An 18366-nucleotide genomic window follows, 5' to 3' on the forward strand; every position below is an offset into this window, starting at 1 on the left:
GCTAGCAAACGATAATCCAGTCTGAAGTTCACTGACCATCATTGTCGAGGAGTGTATGTCTCGTAAAGTACTGAATACATTTGCAGTATCATCGCAAGCTAATTTTTCTTTATTTTATTCCAATTGATATAGCAATAAATTAATTTGTAGGCCTCATAATAAGCTGTACTTTGGAACACGAGATGCATTAAAGATTCGGCAATGTGCTGAAAGCAATGGAGCTAGTTTGAAGCTCACTGACCATCACTGTTCAGGAGTGTATCTCGTAAAGTGTCGAATACGTTCTGCAGTATCTTCGCAAGCTAATTTATCTTTATTTCTGACATCACGCATCCCGCAATTCCTTACCAACTGAGATAGCAACAAGTTAATTTGTAGGCCTCATAATAAGCTGTACTTTGAAACACGAGATGCATTAAAGATTCGGCAACGTGCTGAAAGCAATGGAGCTAGTTTGAAGCGCATTGACCATCACTGTTGAGGAGTGTACCCGGTAGAGGATCGAAGGTACAATTTCGAAAAAATAGGGACCTGGATGATCCCGATGTAACGGCATCGTTACCAACGAAGCTTCTATTCGCTAGGGAAGTGCAAAGCCGCAGAACTGCAGTCAAACTTAACAGCCCCATTTCTCATACGGCGTTATCGTTCGAATCGTTGCAGCAGATTACAAACACGAGCAACCGGTGTGTACATGTACGAGGAGATTGACGCGAGTGTGCGTCGACTGCAACGGCGTGGAGTGCGGCTTGACCGGTAACCAACGTCTCCATGACAGTTTTCTTGACTCGTAAAGCTCAGCCAAGGGGCAAACAACGCGAACGCTTCCAAGAATTACTCTTTTCGAACTTTACCGTCACTCGTATCTGCATGATACTCAACGGTGGCGCAACGTAAATTGTTTTTTCGGACCACCCCTGCGTCTTTGCGACGGGAATATTGTGTGCAGTCGCACGAACGGAATCTATACACATTGTTCGGTACGTAAAACCATAGTGCAATCGTAAAAATGTTTCGAATGTGCACGCAACGCGAGTAATTTTGTGACTACAGCGTGGAGAGAATGACGTACATCGTTTCAGATAGCTTTTTTCAAGGACGCACATAATGTTTCGTGACGAGCGTAGTATTTCTCCATTGCGTTCATATTTTGCAAAGGAGAAATTGTCTTGATGAAATATTTTTGAATGTGGCTTATATTGTTTTACCTTCTAATTATTGAATATTCTCTGCAGTGTCGGTCGAATTTTTTCCTGTCACGTTTCTTTGGAAACGATCTTTTATGCTTGCCTACCTGTGTGCTTTCGTGCAGGATGATATGCAACATCTGTGATGATTTCGATGTTGGTGTACCCCGGTAACTGGCCACACTCACCTGCAATCAAGAGGGAACGCGTTATTGTACTTCAAAATACAACATTCTGGTACAGTGTGACGATGTTTATCTGAACATAAAGAAATACACGTTCTTATCACTTCCTAAATTATATCTGTCAAGTATCTTTCTATTCGAACATATCTTTTCTAGTCGCTTTATTTAATTCAACTTGTTAAATGAAATAAAGTAGCTTGGTTGCGAATACTTGGTAGTAGAAATAAATTTTGAATTTTTATACGAATTTTCATCCTCGGAATATTGTTTTCATGCCTCCGCTATTTAATTTGAGGAGCGCAACGGAAGTTATATTTTCGCAGAATTCGGGATTAAAAAAAGGTGTGTAATCGGAATTTATTAGAAGAAGGCCATGAAAGTTTTATGTGGGAGCAGATTTTTACGAGGCGATGCACGGATAAGTAGCTAGCAAACGATCTTTCCGCGGAAGCGTAGGAAATTAAGATCGAATTTTGCGACGTAAGTTATTAAGACAGCAATATCGACACAAAGGAAGCAACGATCCTCTTACAGCGTGGAATAACTTTATCCCTGACCTATTTTCATCGTTTATGAGGTTGCACGAGGTGAATCCATCGAAGGAGGGCGTCAAAGGAGAACGACGTTATATCCGGGTGAGAGGTAATGAGATCTTTCTTCCCGATTGTTCCGGAAATGGACGACCGGGGTAGCAAAAGAGAGTAGGGGAGAGAGAGAGAGAGAGAGGATCACAGGCGGCTGCCTCGCTTTACCTTTGAATATACTTGGCTCGATTTGTTTGAAAAATCGCAGCTTCCCTTTGCCTTAAAATAAATAACAGCGCCTCCATTAGCAATGACGTTCCTCCCCAGTTCGCTCGAAATGAACTCGCAAAAAGTGGAAATCTTTCAGAAATCATTTCCCCTAGAACAAATATCAACTTTTTTTAAGCCGTAAAATATATTCGAGCGGAAGAGTTTACTGTACGGTCAACGATTGTGAACCCTTTAGGAATTCAGCTGGTCGATGTTGATGAGTTGACGAGCATCGTGAACATGGATGATACAAGAAAGTGTCGAGACGTAAAATCGTCCACAAGGGGTTCGAAAGTGATTCTGTTCGAGCGCCGAACAAAAAGCATCACTCTTGAACTGCATCGCACCATTATGGAACTATACAATACGAATTTATGGATCCACGATCTTACCGACACAGCGGAGGGCGAAGTAAGTAGGTCTCTGGTCTCACAATTTCCTCGAAAATAGAAGACAGCGTCGAAGCGGAAGGAAATCGACAGCGAAATGCCACAGGGAAGCCTGTCAAAAAGCTTTGCGTCTGCGGCACGAACATCGCCTCCATCAGGCTGATTGGTATTGTTCAAATCATTTACGCCGACAAAAACTTATCATTTACAGTCGGTCTGATTTTTGACAGTGTCATTAAACAAACATGACTTTAAACTAATCGTATTCACCAAAGCAAGCACCAACTACAAGTTTCTTGATTGCACTAGAAATTGAATGTTCGCCTCCATCATTTACAAGATTGTCATGTCAATTTTCGAGTATTTTGTACCATCGACAAATAGTAAACATCTCATAATAATGCTATCGTCAATATGTTTATTTTTCCACTGGTATAAAAAGCATACGTGACAAGCACATTAATATGAAAGGTATGTCGTTTTTATATTCAATAAAGTGGATGGATTTAGTGAAAAAGGGTATCCTCTCCCGATTCGAGGGCTCGCACGGAACACGTGTAGCATTCAGAATGGGAAACGCCGCGGGAAATACTTTTTCCCGAAGTTTACACTGAGGGATTCGGAAATTATTCCGGCGTACGGCCGCGTCGCGCATCGACATTTACAGAAAGATCACGTACAGAAACGATCAGAGAATTGGCCCGGATCGACCACCGTCGAAGAAAATCAAATAGATGTTGGCGAACTACAGAATTTATTCGTCCCCCGTGGAACGAGTGTTCATTAAACGATACTTTTTCACGCGTCGACAGGAATTTCTTGCTCCGCTTAGCATGTCATTAATTCCGACCTGCGCCGGACCGGAAAATATAAAATAACCCGGATAATATTCGCGGCAAGAATTCGCCCGAAATCCCATGGCTGGCACGCAGTTATCGCCGGAACGAATTTCAGTTCGCCAAACTCGATTCGCAGTCACCAGCAGTTCCACAACAAATTCCATTTAGGAGGAAGCAATAAATACCGCTGGTCGGGAAGAAGACGCCACATGCATAGTGTACCATCTTGTTAATCGTAAACCTACTCGCCAGGACAGAATTATTCTTTCTCTAATTCATTTGACCAGTGTACTAACATCCCTGCTGGCTATTGGCGATGGATGTTTATTGGATGGAAAGCTTTTGATTTCTCATTTTTATTCCGGTGCAGTGTGAAACGCTTTGTAAAAAGTGTAACTTAAAGAACCATAAAAATAGTCCGTTTACACTACTTGGTAGCAGTAAGCACTATGTAAAAGAAAAACTCTGCATTTGCCTGCATTTCCTCAGAATTGTAAGCTAAGCTCCATTTTCGAGAAATTTATGCTACAAGTTGAAATAGTAAAACTTTTTGCATACAGCGAAGGCATAACATATAAAAAACATATTCTCAAAGTTTTTTTATAGAATAATTTGCATACATAACGAAGGTACAGCTCTCACTTGTCCACGTACACCTCGAAATTTAGAAGCTACAGCACAAAATTTAGAAACTATACAAAGAACATTAACATTACGAATATAGGATTGTCATCTTCACATTTACATTGGATTGTCATGTTCGTTTGCCAAGAAATTCTCAAATAAAATTCAACATATATGTATTGGTTGTACATTTAATGGGAGGATAAATATAACCACGAACGATAGTACACTTATGTCTATAACAAGTAGAAACGTCAAGTAATGATCAGACACGCTCACCAAGATTCAATCTGTTCAATCCCAAATTTTCTACTGACAATTTCTGAGATTCTTTAGTCTGGCGAAGTTTTAAAGATGGAGTGCTCGAAGAGAGCAACAATAAATTTTGTTTCGACTTTCTTCTATCAGTGGTAGTACAAGGAACTTTAAATAGTAATCATGGTCGATTCATTCCGATCATTATCTTAGAACGACGCATATAAACGAAGGGTTTAACGTGCGCTGGTTAAACGCCCGTTCAAAGTGCAGGGGCGTAAGAGCGGTTTCCGTTACGCGTGCTGAGTGCCACAGCAACGACGTTTATTGCGCTATATTTTTATCGGATTTACGATGCTCATTGTAGGCATACTTAATGAGCTTTCCCCCGCCCTGAATCTTACTACGGTACACGTTATCGCTTAACAGATTGTTCTGTTTTTCCTTTCAGCGAAATGGACTCTCAAACACTTTTGCGGTCGTCTGCTTTGCAGAAATGCGAATCGCACTTTTTCTTCTCTTCCTTAAATCGGTTTCGCGTGGCCGGGAAACTGCTTCGTGATAATTCTATTACACATTCGTACACGGTATACTATTGATGTGACATTAAGAAGGATCTGTTGGACATTTTGCGTCCAACCAAATGCGTGTCCTACGAGAGTGGGTTGAAACAAGTAGAAACACGAAGCAATGATCAGACGCCCCAGTCTATTCTCCTTCAATGTCACAAGTAGACAGCGTAGCTTCATGCAAAATAAAAATTATCTACCTGATTGGCAACAAACTGGAGTGATATGGAAATTTATTTTCTTTCTTAATATGTTTAATAGGTTGAAAATAATATAACAGTCTTTTTAAATTCTTCTAACGTTTATACTGTTTTAAATTACACCTACTCATTTTTAAGAGATGACTACTGTCAACAAATTTTAGTCTAATCATACAAATATGTATAAAAACTGAAATTTTATTCTGGAATCTCCTTTCTCTAATTGCATCGCCAGTCACATTACTGTATTCGATCTAAATAGTTGTGCAATACAATTCGTTGTTCGAGTGAAAGCGATTTAGCTTTCTCAATTGCTCGAATCCTAGAATTTAATATCGCTTCAAAGCGCTTTGCTTCGATATAAGAATAATGACAAACCGAAGAAACTCAATAAACCTCGATGGAACGTCCAATTTTCAATCTACGTTTTCATTTCCGTGAAAGCACGAGCAAGACTCGAACGAAAACCGTACTCCACGTTTCATGTCGCAGTCTGTTACATAATGACATTATTTTTCTACGTGGTTTCGTAGCGGTCATCGCGAGCGTCCGAGTGCGTTGGAAATGTATGTTCAATTTTCGGAATACTTTTTTCGTAGAATACTTCTAACACACTTTATACACTTTATCCACTAACTAATTAACGTTCATTCATCAACGAACTCCAAATGGTTCCGCACTTGTATTACTCGAAGAGAAAAACGGATGACAGAACGCTATGTCCCCATGGATAATATTCCGTTCCCTCAGTTATGTTTTTCCCCGAGTTTCGCGAGACATTGTTCAAGACGTGTGACAGCCGAAAGAAGCATGGGCGCACCAAAGACGTTGCCATAAGCCGACGCGACGCGACGGCTTGCTTCAGGTTGGCGAGATTTACTCTATTTATAGATAAGACATGGTAGTAAAAAAAATCATTCTAAAAACTTTTTGAAGAAAGCAGTATCAGAAGCTCCATAATTAGATCACTATCGGATAGGTTACTGGATTCCTGCACGAAAGCACCAATTGCCAGTCGATGCTAAAGCCCCGAGTATCGCCGTTGCCAGCTTACACGACAATCGAGCAGTGTCTCGAATTTTTATTGCGCTTTTAAGGTTTTCGTTCGACTCGCTCTAGTAATTCCTCGGGTTCGCGTCGCCTCTTCGAAAAAAGGCGCTCGGCTCTGCCAGGGCAATCCAAACAATCCGAAGTTGCGTCTGTTTGTCGACGAGGAGGGCGAGGGGGTCGGCGGTGTAAACGAGCGGCTCGCGTCGCTCGTTCTCCGGCGACAAAAATTTAATTAGAGAGATGCGATTCACTTTAGAGCGGCACGACGCGCGCGGCTTTTCTTTTGCCGGATAATGAAGTAACGCCGGCAGCCAGCCACTTGTGGTTACCGTCTAAGAAGGACGTAAGGTTGGCCCTAGATAAACCCCCGCCCTAACATTTCTCTATACATATTTCCATTGCCTCTGAGCGACCGGCGCATTTGTCTCTTCCTTGTTCCTCTTCTTATTCTTTTGATCCCCGGCTCTTTTCACGCCTTAGTCTTTACGTAAGCACGAGATCATGAATCAAAGAGGCTGCTGAAATATTTCATATGAATCCTACGGATACAGCTTCGTCAATAATTAATACAATATGTACTCTACCCGCCTAACATTTCTCTATCTTCCCATCGCTTCTGAGCGACCGACGCTACGGATGCTTTTTCACGGTCCGCTGCATCGATCTGCCTCTTTCTTGTTCCTCTTCTTATTCTTTCGGTTCCCCAGCCCTTTTGGCTTCCTCTCTCGCCATCTTTTTGCATCCTCTCCCTCCGCCCGCCCTCCATTCTATCTCTTCGACCCCTAACCCAGAACCCCTCGCTCCCCACCCCCGCCTTAAATACATTTCCGCATGGAAAGCGCCACTTTCAAAGTTCGCGAGCCTTTTTTCCACGCATTTATCTTTCATCCTTGTAAATGCGGTCCGCTCGTCGCGGCTCTGCTTGTCTACGCTCGTGTACCAACCCGCGTCTTACATCGCTGCTCAGCCAGAATAGGAATGCAGTTTTTCTCCTTCGCAGGGGAGCGAAAGTTAACGTACCGACCGCCAGCAACCATAATGGAACTATTTTGAGTAACGACCAGCCGCCGCTTATCGCCTTCGCCGTGACGCGGTTCCTTTCGCTTCTCAGTTTGTTCCTTGACGCGCGATAAACGCCCGCCGACACGAGTAACCGCTTCCGAGATATCGCATACAAATTCATTGCATGGAAATGAATCGACGTGGCTCGCCGTGTACGTCATGCTTCGTCACACTGACAACTTCACCTGCCAGCGATTTTCTAGTTGTTGATTTATTTATGGAGGATACGATTAATACACAAAAGTAGTTATAATTACTCAACAAGATCTCCCGAATTTCGTTCAGCTTTTTCTCCGCCCCTAATGAGACGAGGTGGATGGTAATGGGGTCTCTGTATAGCATATATTTTACCGTTTTCAGTTAATACCATGGTTTGAACCGGTACTCATCGTGTATTCGTTATTCAAGCGTCTACATAAATTGAATGAAACGCTAGACATTGCTTCCATTTCATTATCATAAGTATATTATAATCATTGAAGCATCTTGCTGAAACGAATGTGCAAGAGTTTTTTGGAATTTCGTTTTGTTTGATCAACACCGTCCCAGCGAACGGAAAAGGAACATTTTATATTAATGATTACATTGCACGCCGCGATACGCAATCAAACATATTGAATTCAGCTCCACCGTAATTAAAATCGGTACTGCTCGCGGAAAAATTTCGAATTAAACGTTCCATCGGAATTGTCGGAGCATATTCACCCGAATATCCGACAATTACGATATGCAACCTTTCTTCTTTGTGTCGTCAGGTACAGACAATTCGTTGCTTTCTCAGCGGATATCTCCCTCGCCCTCTCTTTCTCTCTGTCCTTCGCTTTGCGTAATTGAATCCCGAATTTCGCCAGGACCCGTCTGAAACCCTGTATAACGAAGAAGCATTCTCGCCCAGGGAAAGTTGATCAGCGATTCCGAAGATTTAATTAAACTCAACACTTCGACTATTTACGGAGACGTAAGAAGCGTGCGTTAGAATGCTAATGAAGGAATTACTCCGGGCATGATCGCGTTTCGGAACGAGGCGCAAAGACTTCTGCGAGTATACGAAGGGAGGGGAATGAGAAGGTTCACGAAAGCACAATGAGCTAGCATTTTCTCAACGAACTGTAACAGCAGTGCGTTGGGAAAACTGTGTACTAAACAATTGTAGCATTCTATTATCTCCATGGTTACATCAATTGGTCGTGTTGTGATCATAAGTGATCAGGACACAATTCTATTACTGTTCCATTAACTAGTTTCCATCTTGGTCTCGATATACGTTCATTAGCGGTGAAATGAAGACATGATTCCATGACTGTTTCATTAGCTGGAATCTAGTTTTCAACTTGTTCTCCTTATACGTTCATTTGTGGTCAAGTGAAGACATGATTCCGTGACCATTTCATTGGCTGGAAACTAGTTTCCGTCTTCACCTGATACATACATTGGTGGTTAAGTAAAGCCACGATTCTGCGATTGTTTCATTGGCTGGAAAGTAGTTTTCGTCTTTTCCTTATACATTCATTGGTGGTTAAGTAAAAGCATGATGTTTCATTGGCTACTGATTAAGTAAAGACAGCTACCCATTGTCAAATGAAAAAACAACAACTGTTCTCTCTGTGCTCTCAACTAGGTTAATCTAGATACGCAATTAGTGCACGGAGAGCACCATGAAGAGTCTAAAGGTATCTTTCGAGTTGCGGCATTACTGTTTGACCACTACTAAATTCTTTGCGGGTGAATATTCCTTTTAAAAAAATGAACATTTGAATTTTGCATTATTTTGTAGATTTTTCCATCTCTTTTTAAACGTTGAATTAAAGATGCCCCCAAAACAAGGAAACAAGAACAGAGAGGAAGAAGAGCAAATGTTTATTGCAGCTATCAGGGAACGATTCGTAGCGAGGCGTGCGCGTGCACATCCTTCTGTCCGCTGCGCTGCGAGAGAAGAAACTTTCGAATTCATTTTGCCCGGCGGTGTACCGTGAATGTTTCCGTATTCTTCATTACAGGCTGAATTTGCGCCGTCAAAGCTCGCAAAACTTTTCCTTGTTCGCGAGGCTCTCCTTGTTTCACGTCTTCGCATCGGAGAATTTAATATCACCCCGGGGTTAACGGGCTAGGTATTAAAATATTTCTTTCCAATGGCGTGGACGCGTTCTCGCGGCAACCTGCTTTTTAGGCTACGCTTTGTTCCGTTTCCCGGTTTCGTCCGCGGAAGGTGAACGTTTAATTCTTCAACTGTTCGCGATGCTCCAGTTTTCACGATCGCTTTGCGCGAAATGATAAAGCAACCGATATTCGGGACCAGACGAGTTCTCGCTCGCCGGGAGGACTCGTTCGGAGTCGATCGGCACGCGCATCGGTAACATCAATCGCCGTTAAAAATTACAAAAAGATATGTCTTTCGTTAATAGCTTCATTTTCTCTTTAACCCATCGCTACTAAATATGTATCCACCTGGTTTTCAATTCTTACGATCGTCTTAGAACTTCTCAATTTTCCCACAAATGCACAGTCTATTGATCAGTAAAGATCTGACTGGATCTAACCATGTGTTCACGATTGAAACAAAAGCGAGTTCGAATTACTCGTTACTAGATGAACGAGTTCTCGTTAATTTGTAAAGGATTTAGTAGATGATTAGGATTACGTAACGCGCACGTGTTTTGTACGTTCACTTTAATAAAGAACTTTCACGTTACAAAAACTTGTTTCTCCTTCGAGAATCGTCACTTTACACAATTAAACGCGTAGTAATTTTATTGAACGCTCGTTTGAATTAAAGCTGTTCTATTCGCGCAGAGTTGTGAGTAGAATGTGATCTTCGCGTGACCGTTTGAATAAAGCCGAGTTCGGAAGGGGCGATTGCGAAACGAGACAATTGCGAAGAAGTACTTTTGCTAAGAGAGAGATGAGCGAGCATGCGGTTGCTCTACTTATTGACAGGATACAAAAACCGACTTCCTGTTTGAACGACTAGATCCTTCTAAAAGGATCTGGATGCTCTGTCAGCCAATAATTCGGCCGATTGACCGGATACTCTTTCCTCAGGCGTTCCGATCGGTGGTCGAACGTAATAACGAAGCAGCGCTCGCAAATGGATGCGCGCGGCGGCTAGTGTCTGACGTAGCTTGACGCGCGCATCTTGAACATCATGGCTACCATGAAATTGTCAAAAGCATCCCCTTGCGATGAAGTGCAATAAATGACAAATACTTCACAAATACTTCACATGTGCAAGAAACAAATGTTCAGCGGATTCTCTATATTTTCAGCGGATTTTTCCAAGTAAGTTCGCGCTTTCCGAATTCTGTCACTACTTTAGAGGCATCTTGTACATTTCTAGGTTCGAAGGGGCAGAAATGTGAACGATCACAGATACGGAACAACCTCCAACTAGTTTTCATAGAAAAGATACTCATCAACGGCGCGACTGAAACCGGAGAGTTTGCTGTTCACGGAGCAGCGGTCAGAGGAATTCGCGACGATATCAGTTATGCGAAATGTGGCGCAAGGTTAGCCGACCGGACGTTTGCCAACAATGTACGCTTGTATTAATCGTTTCAACGACAGAAATACAGGAGTGGGCTCGGTCAGGATTCACCGAGCAAGGAACTCGGACGAGCGTTTGTTCGCGACGCGACCAACAATGTCAGACAGATTTAAATTGGCCCCCCCTAATTTTCTGCTTTGGTGCCTGTCCGTGACACAATAATCGGTCGTATTGGGCGGGGACCGCCGCGGGCCAACAGGGAAGACAGTGACAAATGGAGGTTAAAAGAGGCGGACGGGAAAGAGAGAAAGAGAGAAAAGAGGGGAGAGACGCGGCGCGCGACCAGCGGGAACACCTTGCTACTCGAGTTTATTTCTGAACGCCCTGAGGACGACGTCACACGATCACCAGAATAGCAGGATCTACGTCACGTCTGGGTAACCCCGAGCGAATTTCGAAGACAAACGTCAGGAACAAGGAAGAGAAGCGAGAGAAGAGACGAGAGATAGAAACGCCCAGCCGTGGTAGCGCAAGCTGGCAAAGAGGGCGGCAGAACCAAACGAACAAGAAGAAGAAGAAGAAGAAGAACAGCACGGAACGAGGAAGAGTGAATGAGAGTAATTCGGATGAAACGCGTCAGCTGTTCAGGAACGCCGCCGTGGGTCTCGGTGACGGGCGGCCGATCTGCAAAGAGTCTAAAGTCGATCGACAGATTATTGGCAATCCATTCGTCAAACACCGTCTGGGATTTTCTGCTATGCTAATGCAACAGGCGCGAGAGCTGTCCCGAACTTTTAATGATGCCAATTTATTCGTAGAATTCTGTCTGGAATCTAGGATCGACACGGTCAAGTCGGCCAGGTGCGCCCGAGAAGTTTGCCACGCCAATTTTTATCGGCGGAATCTTCGGTTCTCGGGCTGTTCCGTTATGCTAATCCGTCTGTCGGGGGCTAAGTCTTACACGGTGCCAATTCGTTCTCCGGATACCGCTGAATATTTTAGATCAGCTTCGTCGATGCGTGTCTAGAATGTGACCACTGCCCGAGGATTTCACCGTCGAGATACTCCCTGGGTCCTACCCTAGCAATAATTTATTCTCGAAGTCCTTACGTAACTGTCTTTCAACTTGCTTCATTTTTGCTGACGGCGAAGATCTAACTCTGTTTCGCTGGAAGTATTTTCGTATCGGTTACGGGTATCTCGGACTATTCCCATCTAAATTTCTAATTACGCCAGGGTAATAGATCCCCTAAAATATTTGTTATGCTAATCGACTTATCAAATTCTCGAAGGGAATATATATGTACACATATGTATGTCCTCCCCTCATATGTGCGTGGCGGATCTTGCACGCGTTAATTTATTCATAGAACTCTGTGTCAAACCTTAGACTGCAGCCGCCGAATAAGCTGTTATTAGGATAATTTATCGCCTTGATTCACCTTGATTACCTATCGCCTTAATCCGATATCCGAGGGTTAAAGGCGAGGTAACGCGACACTGAATGACGCGATTAAGAGTATCCCGACACCAAGAGACTCGAATTTAACCATTCCAGGATTTGAAGATTAAGACGAAACCATTTAGGATTCGAAAGCTGAAAACAGATGAATTCAATATTGTCGGGGACTGAAGTAGACTAATTCGAAACTGAATGACTCGATATAGGTCAAGTGAGAACGGAGAGACTTGAACGAGACACCTGAATGAAATACACTCGAGATCTAAAACCCGAGAGAAGCAAACTGGGCCAACTCAAGATCAAGAGGCTGAGTAGAGTCAACTTGGAATCAAGAAATTCAAATCAGACATTAGCCAGGCTCGAAGAATTACAATTGAATCTACTTGAGATCAAGAGAACTGAATCGGATGATCTCACAATGCAAGATAGACTCAACCTATGACCGAGAAATCTGAATTACGTCGACTGTGATTCAACCTAGACCTTGCCTCGCTGAATGCAAGCTCAAGAATGAAGAAAATTTACTAATACTGAAACAAAAACGCAAGTTACAATTAAATTCCAGCGTCTTCTTTGATCGGTGCCGGTATTATTGAAATGTAAATGTTACGGGTTACGAAAGGCATTCCGCTGATTCGGTTATTTGCTAATTAATTATCTAATACGGCATTCGGAATTGCGACTCCAATCTGCAACGCATTCCGGAGAGCCTGATGCGATATTATAGCGAATCGTGTAAATCATGATTGAGCACAGAAATGGCAATAGAAATCGCATAACTACTTGCATTAATAGCGAACCAGTGAAACGCAATTTCGTATGCCCGAAACGCTCGTAAATTACGGATACGACACAATGGATACATTCTTCCTATGGACCATGGATTGACTTGTCAGTTTCTGGGCTATTGTGATCCGGAATCCTTATTAATTCAGATCGTACTAAAATTTCATCGATACTTCACAGTCGGTCCGTTACGAAATATTAAAGACTGATCACAATGTCTTCACAATACTTCACGAGACATTTGCTAAGCTTCTCAATGATAAAGATTGCGTTACCTGTTTCGTCCATTAACGTTGAATACACTACACTTTTCAAAGTAACTTTGCGTTGCACCAAATACACTAGAGCCCATAACAGGGAGATCACCGGAGCCCACATGATCAATTGCGAAATTGACACAGGCTACAAAGTAATCTATAAACGATCAACAGGCTTTCAACCAGTTTCTTGATTTCAAGTTTCAATGTATGGTGTACTACACTATGCAGACAGTTCCCCTTTAATTCCACGTTCGGAGTTCCCGAACATCAGTGCAGTTTAGAAGAGTCGAAACGCATCGGCGAAAGTGAAGAGATCATCGACCGCGGTAGACGCAAAGTGGGCTCGACGAGACTCGTCTGAAAAAAAATCGCGACGCTAGACAACCCAGATGTCGTCACACGTTCAGACAGGCTATAGACAGCGATCAGAAGCCGGAGATGGTGTCGTAACGCGTTCAATTCCGAGCAAACTCGATCAGAGAAGCTCGAACGGTCTCGAACTCGCGTAAGTATAAACTGTCCAGGAAACTTGTTCGTCGAGCCAGTAGTTAAATCAGCATTTTTCTGGAAAAGCCGGAAGCGAAATTCTTTGTTCGATCGCTGGTTTTCATCCTGTCGGATTCTCTCTTCCAGATGAGAGCGTGAACGATAAGCCATTCGGTCGAGTTCGGTTCCAGTGATTCGGATTCGAAATCGCGTGTCCTTCGCGATAGTGTATTATCTATCACGGGACGCGACACCGCTCAAATTTCGTAATGGCGTATTGGAAAGATGATTCGATAATTCCCGCCTCGATTATCCGGCTCGATTCGGGTATATATTTCCGATTTCAGCAGCGACAATGGCGCGCGCGCTGGCTGCTGGCCAACACGCTTACTATTTATTTGTATTGTGACGCCTGTGCACGTGGTCGCGCGGTTCGATGACACCAGACACGGAAAATTGTTCGCGAAACCACCGCGATTTTCGAGCTTCACCGAGGACACTTCCGTCGACGACACGACCCCTCGAGGAATCGCTTGTTTCACCCTCGCGATTCCTCGTTTTACTTCGCGGTACCACACTGAGAACACACACAAACCAGGCTGGAACCTGTCCCTCTCATGACCCTGAAGAAACCGATACGAAAACTTTCGACAGACGCACCCGCGACATGCGTGGGTTACCATTCGAGAATCGACTGCTCGAACCTACCCTAAATTTAGCATTCTCGGCTGCGTCCCACATTAGAAGAATCACCTATCTACCTTCTAGTCTGTTTATATATATATATATATGTGCACAGGGTGTTCACGAAGTTCTCAGTTAGCTTTCTCTGCAAGAAGTTCGACACGAAACAGAGAAGTGTACTATTGTTTTATGAACAACTTAATAACGTTTACAAACTTTTGGCGTTTTAACGAACGAAGCTAAACTTCATTTTTTTACTGAACGGCTGTGTACTTGTTGATACATAGAATTAGTTGTCGTTTAAGCTGAACAATTAAGATTTATGAACGCGATTAATACCAGTGGCACACTCAGGACTTAGTCTTGGGGGTAGGGGGGGTCGAGTTGAACAGATAAAATTTTGTGGCCTGGTGCAACAATTGCCATGTATGTAAGTACATATGTACATAATGTTGAGTTTTACATATAACATATCCAAAAATCATCGAAATCGGAGAGAAAGCAGCTGTTCTACAGTTTGATCAATTTTCCATTGTTCTATTTCGTGCACCACTGATTAATACAACATATACTAAACACAATAGTAAATATAGCTATAGAGCCTATCTTGATTCAAACCTTTAAAGGATACAAAAAAATGTATAACATTCCATATACACAACTGAATACCACTTTTGTTTCTCCAAAAAGAACCTCTGAACGCAGAAGAATTTACACATGCTAAATGTTGTTTGCAAAAAATAGTAGAACGTTCTCCTCGCTAATTATTTGGGTTCTGCATGTTTACCATTTAAGAGAAAAACGCTGGCTAGTAACTTCGCGAACACCCTGTACATGAGTATGAGCAGTTCCTGTGTGGGGGATTTTGTAAAACTGTGTGTCGCGTGTAAAGATACACGGGTCGCGTGCCCGTGTGTCCGTGTGTCCCACATACAGACAACATTTATAGACGTACGGCTTCGTTTAAGTGTAGAATGTGTATTATTTTTGTCTGTGTGCGCGTGACGTTTCGTGGTAAAACACCGAACCACCTGCACTGACATAGAAACGAGATTGTAATTACGAAAGTAAATAAAAGCTTTTATTATTTCTGCTTCTCTCTGCGCTCAATATTTTTTTCTATTTACATTTATATCAGCGTTTGCTCTTTTTTAATTGTTATTTTATCTATCGATCGTAATTGTCCTTTATTCATCACTTTACTCTGTTGACGCGAACTCTCTGCTGTGATTACAGTCAATTACTATAGGAGAAAATGGATATATGTATGTATTGTAGTGTATCGATTTACAGATGTATTAATTGAACAGATTTTGTGTTATAAACGATGTCGTAGAAATTGATTTGATAGAATTGATATTATATAAAACTATATTGATTGTATGGTGGTCTTAAACATCCATTTACAATTTAGTACTTTAGCACTTTCATATAAAAACTGATCGCTTCAATATAAACTAGTCCATTTATTCAAGTGGCTCTAATAATTTGATCATTTACGATTTCAGTACACTGCAATTACTTCGTAATTTTTATTTAGATAGCTGTCCACTACTTTGTATGTATAATACATAGATCAGTGTTTCTCAACCTTTTTCGGTCGACGCCACACTAAAAATATCTGGAATTATTTGCGGAACACCTGAATATGAAAAATGTAAAAGTTGTACCATACAAAAAAAAAACAAAACAAATTATTTATTTACAAAATTTATTCAATGCGAGGGCTGAGCCAGTTCTTTTTTGAACAAATTAAATGAAAACGAGGTTTCAAAGTTGAGGTAATTACAAATACTATTTCAAAGTTACAAAACCAATGCAATTCTAATTATTTGTCAAAAACCCTTGCAGCACATTTGACAATCTCCCGTGGCACACTGGTGCGAACACTGGTTGAGAAACACTGACATAGATAATTGAAATGTTGAATCTCTGTAAACATTTTATGAAGCAATAAAGTTCAACACCTTTAAAAAGATTTTTAAAATGTCTGGATTCGATGAAGTAGTCTCATTAATTTCTAATTAAGCGCAATTGCAGCTTTCCACCTCTACATTTTAAAATAAATAACGGAAATAGCGTGCTACAAATCCGAAAAAATAGCAATAATATCAATCCGCCCGCGTGTCGTGCAAAAGTGACACGAGCCGCTCAAACATGTCAGAATAAATACGCGAATTAATATTTGCCCTAGTGTAACTTGCGTAATAACGCATGAAAGGCAGCACATGCGCGTTTATCTTTTAATATTATTTCTATTAGCCAACACTCATAGTCTCAAAGTCTCAGTTTCAGTTTCAAAATATAAGCATTCCGACGTGCAATTGAGGCAGTGTTATTATTAAACTTTTAAAACGGGAATAATGAAACGCTCGGTGCACGATTCTTTATAAAATTCTCAAAAAATTCGTGTGCCTCTGCTGTTTCCGCGGAAATTCTGTTACGAACAAAATGAGAACGAAATGTTGCTACTATCGGGTAATAATAAATAGATGGATGAAAAATGTGGAATATTTCCGGAGATTTCGGAGGCAGGGGCTGCGAGAGAGAGAGAGAGAGAGAGAGAGAGAGAGAGAGAGAGAGGGAGGGAGAGGGAGAGAGAACGGGAAAGAATGCATGTCCCTCCGCGAGTGCAGACAGATTGCAGTCTAAAGACAGACGAGTGATTTCGACATGCGAATCGATACGCACGCCCAGTCTCGCTAGACACATCGATACTAATTGGCAGCGAATGCTCGTTAATGACAAATATACCAGTTTTATCGAGCTAATGGTTGGGCCTTTTATTCCTGGTGAATATTAGTTAAATGATCGTTAAACGAAGATAAAATGTGGATCAGGCTATGTTTCCCCATCACTGAATAATGTTTAGTGTAAATACGTCTATAACTTTTGTAATAGGGCATAAAAATTAATCAAACTATTTGTGGCATATCGTTGGCTGTTTAATACTAGAAAGATTAATGAAGTATCGTATCGACGGAACCATAATGCATATGTAATTGCACGGACCGGTTATTACAATATTAAGCGCAAACATGATCGCACGTTATAAATCCATTAATCCTTCCAATCGCAATTTGTTTCCAGCAGCACCGCATTTGTATTTTCGTACGAATTGAAAACGCAACAATGCTTTATTAGAGCACGTCGCTGCCAGAAATATCGTATCCATTAATATATCCGGTGTCTTATTTGAATGACGCTTTTCATTTTATTTCATCAATATTTATGAGTTCGCTGCGAGTTTATGTTGCAATCTTTTTTATTCTCCTGACTGTGAATCAGGAATTTCTTTTTAATCGCGGCTATGAACATTTACAATGAGTTAACGTTGAGAATTAAAATTAGAACATATTCATATTTGCAATCGAACGAATTTTACCCGTGAATTATTGCGAAGCTTTTTTCGGTCGAAGTGATGCGCGCGATATTCTCGCGAATATTTTGTAATTTAATTAAACGCGCTCGATAATGATCGTTTCCGATCGTGTCCGGCGATACTGACGTATCAGTTTACAACGTGCACAGTAGCCAGCGATCTGTACCAATTTTATTTTGCATCAGCGACCGATGTACAATGTCGGACTAACAGCCGCCGAACACACGGCCCAGTTTTGATCATGCTCCGAGGCTATGTTGCTCTCTGGACGCACCTATTTTCGAGCATACCTTGCCCATTACCGCGAAAATGGATACGCGTAATATCTGATTTGCTGTGTCAATGGTTTCCGACCTCTGCACTCGTCGGCTCGACTTATAACAGAAGATCAATCGAAATACCAAATCCTTCATCCGAATATTACCGCAACTACAAGTAGTATTATTACGTACGTTCGTACTACTTCGTACATCAACATGCTTAATTTAAAGAGAGCTGAACTTTTACAACGAATTATAATTTTATTGTAAACCGTAGAAATTACAGCGGACGTACGTATATTAAAGGTTTTATTAACTTAGAAGGATAAAGTTTACGCAACAGTTCCGCTGCAACTTATTAAAGCGCATATTTCACATTGTACGACACGTTTATATCCGTTCTTTCTTTGA

At 41.7% G+C, this 18366-nt stretch overlaps 1 protein-coding gene across 8 annotated transcripts in view; it reads right to left on the bottom strand.

Moving 5' to 3' along the window:
• The window catches only part of LOC143208047 (disks large 1 tumor suppressor protein-like), a 428128-nt gene that overhangs the window by 400149 nt on the left and 9613 nt on the right, over window positions 1–18366 (bottom strand). For all 8 annotated transcript variants that reach the window (XR_013008822.1, XR_013008821.1, XR_013008819.1 and 5 more), the window contains exon 2: window positions 1295–1375. Coding sequence is in view for 4 of the 8 variants with exons in the window: in XM_076422095.1 (XP_076278210.1) it covers window positions 1295–1375 (81 nt within the window). In the remaining 4 variants the exon portion in view is untranslated. The remainder of the gene's footprint in view (window positions 1–1294; window positions 1376–18366) is intronic.

Source organism: Lasioglossum baleicum, chromosome 4 (assembly GCF_051020765.1).
Source record: "Lasioglossum baleicum chromosome 4, iyLasBale1, whole genome shotgun sequence".
Lineage (NCBI taxonomy): Eukaryota > Metazoa > Arthropoda > Insecta > Hymenoptera > Halictidae > Lasioglossum > Lasioglossum baleicum.